The sequence below is a fragment of the Mytilus edulis genome, chromosome 14 (assembly GCF_963676685.1).
Source record: "Mytilus edulis chromosome 14, xbMytEdul2.2, whole genome shotgun sequence".
NCBI classification, from domain to species: Eukaryota; Metazoa; Mollusca; class Bivalvia; order Mytilida; family Mytilidae; genus Mytilus; species Mytilus edulis.
Genome location: NC_092357.1, coordinates 60,903,088 through 60,916,111, shown reverse-complemented (window position 1 = coordinate 60,916,111; position 13,024 = coordinate 60,903,088). Strand labels below are relative to the sequence as shown.

General features: G+C 31.8%; 1 protein-coding gene across 1 annotated transcript; it reads right to left on the bottom strand.

Moving 5' to 3' along the window:
* Positions 1-757: 757 nt before the first annotated feature.
* Positions 758-9,020, bottom strand: LOC139503311 (uncharacterized). The gene is made up of 2 exons (XM_071293074.1): positions 8,931-9,020; positions 758-2,728 (listed from the first exon to the last, which is right to left on the bottom strand). The coding sequence occupies exon 2, from the start codon at positions 2,718-2,720 to the stop codon at positions 1,038-1,040; it is 1,683 nt and encodes a 560-aa protein (XP_071149175.1). The 5' UTR covers positions 2,721-2,728; positions 8,931-9,020; the 3' UTR covers positions 758-1,037.
* Between the last annotated feature and the right edge of the window lie 4,004 nt (positions 9,021-13,024).

Here is a 13,024-nt window from a genome sequence, read left to right as displayed (position 1 = left end):
TTTCCTATTTATTTGTATTGTAGTCCTGTAATATTATGTTGTCATTTCTATGTTATATTTAACATTGCCATTAAAGTGCGAGGTATTGCATGCCACAAAACCAGGTTCAACCCACCATTTTTTCCTTTAAAAATGTCCTGTACCAAGTCAGGAATATGGCCATTGTTATATTATAGTTCGTTTCTGTGTGTGTTACGATTTAACGTTGCGTCGTTTATTTTCTCTTATTTTTGAGTGTAAATTGACATTGCGATAAGACGTGTCACGGTACTTGTCTATCCCAAATTCATGTATTTGGTTTTGATGTTATATTTGTTATTCCCGTGGGATTTTGTCTGAAGCTTGGTCCGTTTCTGTGTGTGTTAGTTACATTGTAGTGTTGTGTCGTTGTTCTCCTCTTATATTTATGCGTTTCCCTCAGTTTTAGTTTGTTACCCCGATTTTGTTTTTTGTCCATGGATTTATGAGTTTGAACAGCGGTAAACTACTGTTGCCTTTATTTACAGACGATTCAAACTCGTAGAATTTTACAGGAACAATGACCAAAAAAGAGCAAGAATCGATTGCAATAGATTTTTTTTATTGTACAATAGACTTTAAATGGTATACAAATGTATTTGAATATGGTTTTATTTTAGAGAAATGAAAACAAACATAAAATAAATTCAACTACTGTCTCGTTCATTAAAGGATTACTACATGTCTAGCATTTTCTGTGTACTTTTACCAAATTTTTAATTATCTATTAAAAAAGGTGTAGACATATTATCTTTAACTTTTATCAATTCGTTTTAAATACAGAGTTATATAAATGCAATGTCTTCTGATACATAACATTACTTCAATTCATTTGAAAATAAGTGACTTTAACATGTTTAATCAAAAAATTTACCAAGGTTTAAATATTTGCAAACCTGCTTAATTTCCTTGAATTTTTAACATTATAAACAAATTATTTTTACTGGATGAATGATTTTTTGCCTCATAAAAATAAAAAAGCAGGCAAATTGTCATATAAAACATTAATTTTAATTATTTTAAGTAACACTGTAAAGGATAGCAGTTTCTTTTTTATTCGCAACAAGCAGTTTATTGATCTGTGTATCAAAGAAAATAGCTGACGGTTCACGTAGACCATCCTTGTCTGTCAGAATTTCCCTGTGAAGTTTTCCATCGTTTGATATAATGGCCACATTTGACGAACTTTGTCCAACAACAAACACGTTACCGTCATTATCTACAGTGATGCCGCCCGGGATTGTCAAAACTGAAGTATCTTCAAAACTCCAAACACGTGATCCATCATGGTCACAACAGACTACGCTGTGATCCCTCCAGTTAGTGTAGTATATCTTGTCGGTAAATACAGATACAAAGGAACCTCCCGGTAAGTTACACCTGATCACGTGAGAGGTAATATGATCCGCAGTGTTTATTTGATATATACCACGTCTTTCAACACAGACAAATAGCGAGTCGTGATCACATGTGATTCCATATGGACTACCAGGAAGGTTGATGAACTTTATTTTCTTTCGGCGCTCGGTGTCTATTATGTCAATTCCGATGTGCTCATTGGATCTTCCCGATGTGATAGCGATAGTATTCTCATCGATAAATGTTATGTCAAACCCATAACTAGGACCAAGCAGCATATTATATTTGAATGTACCATCAGATGCAATGACAGAAAGCCTTTTCCTTGAGGAATGATCAGTGAAGAAATATTCGCCATTACCTGACATGCAACAACCTCTAGTAATCTTCCCATTTGTTGAAATTTTCTTTTGTAGAATTAACTTCAAGTCGTTTATGGTCTTCGTTGTTACTTGCAACTGTGCTTGTTTGTCTTTCGCTCTGATTAAACGAATTCTGCTCGACGTCGTTTTTATTTCAATTGATCCAAAATTCATCACACTGTTCGAGATACTAAGCACCCCTGGATCTACTTTACAAATCAGGTCGACTGGTTCAAATTTGCCAGTTTCAACCAAGGATTGTAAATATTGTTCATTTTCCAAAACTTTAATTTCAATATCTCTCATGACTAGAAATGTTTGAAGATCGGAAGCATGTTGTTTAATGCTATGAAGATTGGTCTGATATTCTGTAATCAAGTTTTCCTTTTCTTTAACCGATGATAAAATCGTCTGAATATTCTTTTTACATTGACATTCTTTTTTCTCAAGATCTTGTATTATTTCTTTTTCAAGTTTATTTAAACGTTTTTTTATTTGGTTTCTTGTTTGTTGTATTTCTACAAGATGTAGCTCCTTCCTTTCTTCAATACTGACCAAATTGACCTTTCGGTCCATCTTAATTCTATCAATGTTATGTAGTAAGTCCATCAGTCTCGTTTCTAAATCTTGTAATTGCCCGGATGTCTTAGCGTTATTCGTGATCTCATCAAGAGGAATGACATTGCATTTCTGGTGTTCTTTAATGCATTTGAAACAAATAGGTAACGCATGCGCAACGCAGTATTGTTGATATTTCTCATTGTGATAGGTACATGACTGTTGTATATCAGTAATGAAGGACGGAAGAGATTTGTACTTGTCAATTGGTATGATTTCGTGACCTCGTGTTGCTTTGAGTACTTTATGATGTTCTTGGCAGTCATCACAAACGGCTTCTTCACACTCCAAGCACCAGTGTGTTGATGGTTTGGTAATGTGTCGCACTGAACATGGACCACAAAGAGTTGTACTAATATCCATTGTGATACCTGAAATATGTACCAAACATATATGTATTCGTAACATCTTATATAAGAATGCTTTACTGTGACGAAAAAATCTTACTAGAAAAAATACTCAATTTAAGTCATGAACATTTCAATATAACTTTACTTTTTGTCATAATATTTAATCTGAAAAAGGGCGCTGATTTGTTGATGTTTTTTTTTCTTCGATCTGCACAAAAAAGGAAGACAATACCAAGGTCAATCAAAAATCGTTATAATGATAATAAAAAAAACAACAGACAAAGGCATAGCTAAACATACTTTTGGCAAAAAGTCAAACACCAATATGCATGTTTTTAACGACATGTCCATGTTTCAAATCGCCAGCAGGTAAAATGGTTTTCTCATACCTTTGCGTCCCTCATTGTCTGTCGTTCGTTGTCTTCAGTTACCTGTTCACTTAAATTTACAGAACTGTTTTGAGTGTTTCCATGAGTATTTGTCATTCTTTTACGAGTTTATTCGTTACCATGGTTACAAAGTTTCGATGATATATAATTCAATGGTTTAATAGTACAAACTACGATAACAACAATTAAAAACCAATTGTTCAGAGAACAATTGAAGGTCTTTTCACATTACATTTCTAAATAATTGATAAGAAGCTACTTTCGGTTAATCCAAAGTTACTATAGGCATCCAATCATAGGTTTTCTTCATACTGATTAAAAAATATAAAGATTCTATATACTTTTGACGAAAACTTGGGAGATCATTTGCTACTTCCGGTTACAAAAATGTCATTTGCGGTCTCATATGATAGCTTACTTTCCTCTGATATTGAAAATATATGACTTTTATCTATTTTTTTCAAATAAGGGAGATAATTAGCTTTTTCCGGTTTTCAAAAGGCGATTTTAGGTGTCATTAAAAGGTTATTCTATGTTGATTCTAAAAACATATGTAGTTTTTAAGTATTTTTCCCGTGAATTACTCCAAAAAAGCTACTTCCGGTTTGCACAAGGTCACTTCGGGGGCAATGACTCCTATAAGATATCAACAGATTGTCACCGGATCGCTTCGATCCAAATTAGTCAAAATTTCTTGAGGATGTAACAAACAATTCAGAATAACTTTTTTGTCGATATCTTTTTTTGTTACAAAGGAGATGCACACACAAGATAAACAGTGAATAGGGAGATAACTCTTACAAAGAAAATTGTTCGGCTTAGCAGGGTCAAATTTAAAAGCATATAAACTGTACGAAACATTATGAGAAATTTCTAAGCGACATATTGAGAAACAAAAATTTATCGCAAGAACAAAATTTGGTGGAAGAAAAAAGAAAGATTAAAGGTCTTCCCACATCAATTTTCTAAATTATTGATGAGAAGATACTTTCTGTTTATTCAAAGTAACTATTGGCGTCCAAGCATAGGTTTCTTCATTCTGATTCAATAAATATATCGTTTCTATATACTTTTGCCTGTAATAAGGGAGATATTAGGTACTTCGGGTTCATCTAAGGTCACTTCCAGTCTCAAATGACATGTTCCTGTATGCGTATTTAAAAAAATATAGTTGTATGTATTTTTCCATGAAATAAGTGCAAAAATGGCTAATGCCGTTCTAATCAAGGTCACTTCTGGTTGAAATTTTTCAAGGTCATATGTCAAGCAAGCGTTTGCATAAGACCCTTTTGCTTTATTATGTACCAAGTTGGAGTAATAATAAATTAACCTTAAATCTAATCATTTCAGGGACCATAACTCCTATAAGATGTCATTGGATTGTTTCAGACCAAATGTATCATATCTTTATCACAATAAAACAAACATTTTGCAATAGATCTTTTATATATAACTTTAAAAGTGTCATTAAAATGCAAAAACAAGCAATAGTCAAAATTGAGAACATGACCTTGACCTTTGACCTTGACATAATTTTCTAAGTTAGGACCCATGGACCTCAACAATGACTTTAAGCTTATTCGGCTTATGGTTTTTGAGTTACAAAAATAAGACGACCAAATTTTTTGGTAAAAGTAGGTAACTCCTATAAGATTTCACTGGATCGCTTCGATCCAAATTAGCCAAAAATTACTGAGGATGTAAAGAAAAATTCAGAAAAAGAATTTTATCGTTATCTATTTTTTTGTTACAAAGGAGATGCACACACAAGATAAACAGTGAATAGGGAGATAACTCTTACTAAGGAAATTGTTCGGATTAGCAAGGTGAAATTTAAAAGCGCATAAACTGTACGATACAATACTAGAAATATCTAAGCGACATATTGAGAAAGAAAAATTTCAAAATTTGGCAGAAGAAAAAAAGAAAATAATTGAAAGCCAATTGTTCAGAGAACAATTTCAGGTCTTTCCACAATTATTTGACAAAACTGTTGAAAAGAAGGTAGTTCCTATTTACTCAAAGTAAAAAATGGCATCCAATGATTAGTTTCTTCATACTGATAGGATAAGTAATTGTTTTCCATAAACTTTTCAGTGAAATAGGGGAGAAAATTTGCTAACTCCGGTGAAGTAAATGTCACTTCCGGTCTCATATAATAGCTTTTCCCCCACTGATTCCAAAAATATCTAGTTTATAATACTTTTCTTTGAAAACCATAAGATAATTGGCCACTTTCAGTTGATCAAAAGTCAGTTCTAGTCCTAAGTGATAAGAAAATGTATCAAAATTACAAAATATATGGATTCTCAGTACTTTTATAAGAAAAAAGAGCAAAAAAGGCTACTTCCGATTTTCATTTTTCAAGGTCATATGTCACCCAACCTTTTGTTAAAGGTCATTTGGCTTTATAATGAACCAATTTTAGGTAGCAATAAACAGTTAGGAAAAAATACTAAAATTTGCCCTTATGAATTTTACTATTCCCTTTTCATTGCTTTCTTGCAATTCCAAGCTTACTGTTTGTGTCATATATGGGCATATGTATGTAATCAGAATCTTCCATAGATTTGATATCCAGTATATAACATGGTAAAATATAATTTCTTTTTGGTATATCCATGGCAACAATCTGCATTTATTTGTTATAAAATATTGCAAAAAGGGGGGGGGGGAAGATGTCAAATATTTCCCCAAAATTTGGCTAAAAGTAGAATTTCAATCGCTTGAAGTAATACCTTTTCTGAAACTGTGTACATATATCATTCAGCAAATCCAATGAAAATCATATGTCTTTCGTCTCATTTTTTTGTAAAATTGCGTCACAAACTTCGTGTAGAAAAAGAGTGTTTTGTAAACAGTACATTAATTTCTGGACCGATGGCCGGTCTAGCTATGAAAATACGGATTGTCAAACAGAAAACAGCCCATAAAACATGTAAAAAATAATCTTGATGCACTTATAAACCATCTTTGAAGGCTGAATTAGCGCTCATCTGTCTAAAAATGAATTCTATTACACAATAACTTTCCTATTTGAAAAATCCACAGGGGCCAAAATGCGAAACTAAACTCCTAACTGTGTATTGCTACCTTAAGTAATTATCAATTAACCTTATAATTTGACATTTCAGGGGCACTAACTCCTATAAGATTCCAATACATTGTATCAGACAAAATGTAACATATCTTCATTATCATAAAGCAAACATTTTGCGCTTGTTCTTTTATACATATCTTTGAAAGAAAATGCAAAAATAAGCAAAAGTCAAAATTTAGAATTTGACTTTGACCTTTGACCTTGACCTCAATTTCTAAGTTAGTACCTTGGGACCTCAAGTAAAAACTTTCCAGGGTTATACGGATAACGGTTTATGAGTTAAAAAATCAAACCGACAAATTTATTTCGTAAAGGTAGATAACTCCTATAAATTTCATCGAATCACTTTGATGCAAATCATGAAATTCAGTTTGAAATATCATATCAAGCGTCAAATGATAGCTTATTGTAAACTGATGCCAAAAATATATGGTTTCTATACAGTTTTTTTCTAAATATGGGAGATAAATTGTTACTTCCGGTTTGGAATATGTCACTTTCGGTTTTATTTGATAGTTTTCTTGACACTGATTCCAAAAATATATTGTTCAATAGACTTTACATCAAATAAGTACAAAACAAAGCTATTTCTGGTTTACACAAGGTCACTTCAGGTTGGCTTTTCAAGGTCATGTCAATTGCAACATAATAAAAAAAGTCCCATGGCTTTATCGTGTCTAAATATGAAGTTAAAGCAAAGGTCAAAATCTAGAAGATCAAATTTAACTTTGACCTTGAGCTCAATTTCAAGGTCATACACCAAGGACAATTCATATTTTACTAGGTCTTTTTTATACTTGGATACTTGGTGAATGAGTAATACCACCATACATGTAATTTAAAATATAAAAAGGGAGAAAACTCCCTTTTACGGTCAAAATAGTAAAAATATTTTGTCGATATCTTGTACAGTTTTTGAAAGTAAGTGAAAATAGGCCAATATCAAAATTTAGACTATGACCTTGACCTTTGACCTTGCCATAATTTTCATTTTTTTGGACCAAGGACCTCAAATCAAAAGACCCTAGGTCTCTATCACTAATGGTTTACCAGTTAGAAATGCATATTTCTAATATCACATGCAAAAGGGGAAATAACTCTCATATGAAGTCTTCATATCGCTTCGACCAAAATGGGACAACTCATGCGAAGGATATTACGAGCAATTTTATAAAATAAATTTGTCGCTTTCTTTTGCGGTTACGGAGTAAATGTAGTCACAACGAAAACAGTGTTCGGGGAGATAACTCTTACAAAGAAAATTGTTCGACTTAGAATGAATGAAAATAAAAAGCGCATAAACTGTATGATACTATATAAGAAATATCTTAGCGATATATTGCGAAACAAAAATGTTACGCGAGAACAAAACTTGGCAGAAAAAAAAATAATGATCAGAACAAATACAATAGGTCTTTCCACAGAAAAGTGGAAAGACCTACTAATCAGAACAAATACAATAGGTCTTTCTTCAGAAAAGTGGAAAGACCTAATTACAGGGAATATTTGACAGTACAACAATAACCATCAATACCCGATTCCTCCGTAACATTGGACAACATTAACCATCAACAACCGAATTCTAAATACTAGATAAAATTAACCACCAACACCTGACTCCTCCGAAATATTGGATAACACTTATCACCAACACCCGACTCCTTGGATATATTGGACAACACTAACCATCAACACCCGACTTCTCTGATATATTGAACAACACTAAGGATCAACACCTGACTCCTTCGAAATATTGGACAACACTAACTACCAACACCCGACTTCTCCGAAATAAAGGACAACACTAATCACCAACACTCGACTCCTTAGATATATTGGACAACACTAACCATCAACACCCGACTCCCTGGATAAATAGGACAACACTAACCACCAATACCCGAATTCTCCGAAAAAATTGGACAACACTAACCACCAACACCCGACTCCTTGGATATATTGGACAACACTAATCACAAACAACCCACTACTCTGAAATATTGGACAACACTAACCACCAACACCCAACTCCTCCGAAATATCGGTATCGGATTCGGCCCGCAACTTGTTAATTATTGGTAATGTTAATTATGTGGAAAACAAAAGGGCCTGGAATGGTGTAATTTTTAATCAACACCATTATCCTATATTATTTATATATAAAGTTAAATTATGTGTGCAGTACGTCGACTGAGCATGCGCGAAAGCGTATAAAACACGGATAGATAACGGCCTCCGAATTTGGATATTTTCTCAACAATTTGCGTTTTCTGTGGAAAAAAGATAGTTTCAAAGACAAATTTGGGAAGTACAAAACACATTTATAAATCATATCACAAATATTTCCGATTTTGTATGGTATCAGAGGAGTCGAAAAAATGGTGCAATACTTATCTAGTACAGTATAACATATCAAATAACCTTTTATGACCTTGCCCTCATTACATTTACACAATTAGAACTGTTACTTTATGAACACAAATGTATTATACTATTAGTATATTTATCTAGTCAAACAAAATCAGCAATTTTAAAAATAATTATCAAATCACCATTTGCTTTTGTTATTACATGCTTGAGATGTTAAACAAACCCCGTGTTAGAAATATTTTTAAATTTTGAAACCAAGTTTAGTCATATCTCTAACACATGAGGAAAGCTGTAATGACAAATTTCCTTTTAAAAGCGATATGTCAAAAATGTATATACAATTTCAAATAAATCGTATTCTTACCATAATCAAATCTTCAAATAAGTATCAGCTTTCATCACAAGGAAGCAAAACGTCACATGATATCGTTTAAATGTATGTCATATGATGTATACTAAGTACCATAAAAAACGAAACACATTATATCATACTAAAAACCATTACATTTACAAAAGTATGTTTTTTATTTAAGGAATGACTGTAATATTTTTTCTGTCTATGAAGAAATAACATAAAAAAATTTGGTGCACACTGAATAACGCGCGTAGCGGGTTATTTAACAGTGTGCACCACATTTTTTATGTTATTCATTTTTTATGCTATTTCGAATAGACAGAACAAATATTGCAACCAAGGAAAAATGTACCACAAAATGACCAAATTTCAATTATGAACAGCTCATTTATTATGGCAGATAGCTTTAACAACAGAATATGCTTTATAAAAAAATATTTATTTAAGTAAATCATATACGGTTAAATACAGTATAAAATATCAGAGCTAATAGCTATTTTAGGTACTGTGGATCTTAGGTAGCAATACACAGTTAGGAGTTTAGTTTCGCATTTTGGCCCCTGTGGATTTTTCAAATAGGAAAGTTATTGTGTAATAAAATTCATTTTTAGACAGATGAGTGCTAATTTAGCCTTCAAAGATGGTTTATAAGTGCACCAAGATTATTTTTTACATATTTTATGGGCTGTTTTTTGTTTGACAATCCGTATTTTCATAGCTAGACCGGACATCGGTCCAGAAATTAATGTACTGTTTACAAACACTCTTTTTCTACACGAAGTTTTTGACGCAATTTTACAAAAAAATGAGACGAAAGACATATGATTTTCATTGGATTTGCTGAATGATACATGTACACAGTTTCAGAAAAGGTATTACTTCAAGTGATTGAAATTCTACTTTTAGCCAAATTTTGGGGAAATATGTGACATCTTTCCCCCTTTTTGCAAAATTTTATAACAAATACATGCAGATTGATGCCATGGATACACCGAAAAGAAATTATATTTAACCATTTTATATACTGGATATAAAATCTATGGAAGATTCTGATTACATGCATATGCCCATATATGACACAAACAGTAAGCTTGATATTGCAAGAAAGCACTGAAAAGGGGATGGTAAAATTCATGAGGGCAAATTTTAGTATTTTTACCTAACTGTTTATTGCTACCTTAAGCAAAAAGAGTAAAATTCGACCAAATTTGGTCCCTGAAACATTTTTTTTGCAGAAATATAGCCAAAACATGACTCACTACACTTAAAGATTAGGTATTTAGCTAATCATTAATGAAAAAATATCTCTGGGTAAACATATTTTAAATCGATGGCGGATAATTCACATTGGGTCATATTAGGGGTGTAAACTGTTCATGTAGGCCAATTTTTCATATGTTTGCTATCAAACCAGACAATTTCAAACTTATAAACCAACTTACATGTTATATTGATGTTGGTGTTTGTTGAATATGTTTGTTCAAATGACTGGCCTATGGTTGACAATAAAAAAAACCTTCAAGAAAACCTTCAAAAAAAAAGGGGGGGGGGGGGGGTAATGACATAAAAAAAAAAAAAATTTGCACAAAAAAATTAGAAATAGAGAGGCACTAACATCAAAGAATTTTAGTGTGGATACTTCAAATGATTTTCTTTAAATACAGAGATAAAAAAAATGGGTTCATTACTAGGTTCATTATATTTATGGAAAATTTGGGTTTTATGTTAAAAATTGGGGATTTTGAGAATCAATTTATTTTACAGGGTATACTTTGAGTAATTAAGTAAAAACTCTTTTGAAACAAGACTGAACTTATAACGTGTTAATTTTTTTTTCTTCAATTCAATTTAAAGTAAAGGTAAGAGGACAAAATACTACATCTTTGTTGAAAAACCGTAATTTTGGGATGAAGTGTACATCAGGCAGATGCTAATTTGCTACTGGTGTTCTTTCGTATTCATACTTGAATAATTTTTAAAAGAAAAATGGTTTTGATATTTTCTTTTAAGTGTTTTTTGTTTGTTTGTCATATATATAGACAATTGATAATTGCCTTTATAGATACATTTGTACTTATCGTCTTTGGCCAAACATGATAAGTTCCGCATGTATTTAAGTTATTTTTAATAAATGTGTTAACTTTAAATTGCTTGAACTTTAAATTGCTTGAACTTTAAATCATTTTGTATTGAAGGTTTGAGTCAATACCCATTTAGTTCCACATCAATATATGTATCATACACATGATACAGTTGTAAAAATATTTTTAAACAATATATTTTATAAACAAAAATAAGAACTAGAGACTCTTAAGAGCCTATGTCGCTCACCTTGAGTACATATCAAACAAAGGACACAGATGGATTCATGACAAAATTGTGTTTTGGTGATGGTGATGTGTTTGTAGATCTTACTTTACTGAACATTCTTGCTAGTTACAATTTTCTCCATCTATAATAAACTTGGCCCTTTAGTTACAGAGTAAAATACTTTGTAAAAATTTACAAAAAGAGGTAGGGCCAATTTGTCCGGATTTTTTTTCACAGGAGGGCCAATTTCAAAATGTGCCAACAGAGTAAAATTTACTATAAAAACAAAAAATAAAAATGCTTTTTGATCAATATCTCGATTTACATATATTATATGTGTGATAAATATTTAGTTTAACCCTCAAAAAGAATGAGAGTTCAATATGCGGAATTTAGGGTGTTTTTAGGTTGGAAAAATAGGGAATCCACCAAGAAGAACATTTCAAACCAAAAATAGTTATGTTTTTCGTGACAATTTATACTACATTTTCTCTCAAACATGAAATTGGTTTAGTGTGTCCTTATTATATAAAAACAAACATAAAACACAAAAATAAAAAAAACAAACTTTTTAATGGAAAGAAAATGTAACATCTCTAAATTGTACCGATATAGCTCCTTATAAAGAAACTTATGGTCAAAAACCGCGGTGGCTCAATCAGTAGAGCATAGAACTACAAATGAAAGATTGATTTCAAGCTAGGGTTCGAATCTCGTTAAGACATTTTGCATTTTTGTGTTGTTATATTAGATTTTAATGTTTCTTTCATATTTTTTCGAATGTTTGTTTAATTTATAGAGGCATTCTGGTTCATTTTGACTATAGAGTATAAATCATTTTATTAAAAAAAACCGCTTATTGCGTGCATTCCTATGACTGTCCATACTCTTGACTTAATTTATATTCATGTGTTTACATTGATAACATATATGCAAGGAACAACTGCCGTCAAACTGAAGAAGTACCCGTGCCTGTACATAACCTTTTTTAATTCTTACTACCGTCCCTACACTGGTACCTAAGTCATCAGAAAATACGACAACACCACAGAACAAATCAATTACATACAAATCTTGATTGCCAGTAGGTAAAACATCAAGAAGCTGTTGCATCTGTATTACAACGAAGGGTCGATTTGTTAAAATGCCAGAAAAGGCCATATAACGTTTGTTAGTAACACAAGGTGTTCTATGGCCAGCTGATGTAAGATGTTCTCCGGTTAAAATATATATTATCTTATCTTATCTTCTCTTATCTTATCGACAATTAAACCTTAAAAGACCAGGTCAAATACAGATATACATATATTCAAAATGAGAAAAACAACATCCCATTTGAATTTGTTCAATATTATTTGGCGTCTTGACAAGTTACATAGTATGGTACCTTATGCGCATGTAGGGTGCTAACAATTAGATAAAATCAATATAAAAAAAATCAATAGTCTTGGCCTTGTTTTTTGTAGGAATACCTGTTCAAGGTATGGAAATAGATGATGTGACGTATTTTAATGTAATATAATTAGCATCTATCGGGCTATTTAAAAAATGATTTACCTATCTTATCAAATGAAAAGAATTGAGGGGAAATTGGCCTTACCTCTTTACCAAATTAATGAAATTGTTAAAAAAAAAATGAATATAAAGGGCAACAACTCCTAAAGGGGTCAACTGACCATTTTGGTCATGTTGACTCATTTGTAGATCTTACTCTGCTGAGCATTATTGCTTTTTACAGTTTACCTCTATCTATAATAGTATTCAATATAACAACAAACGGCAAAATTCCTTTA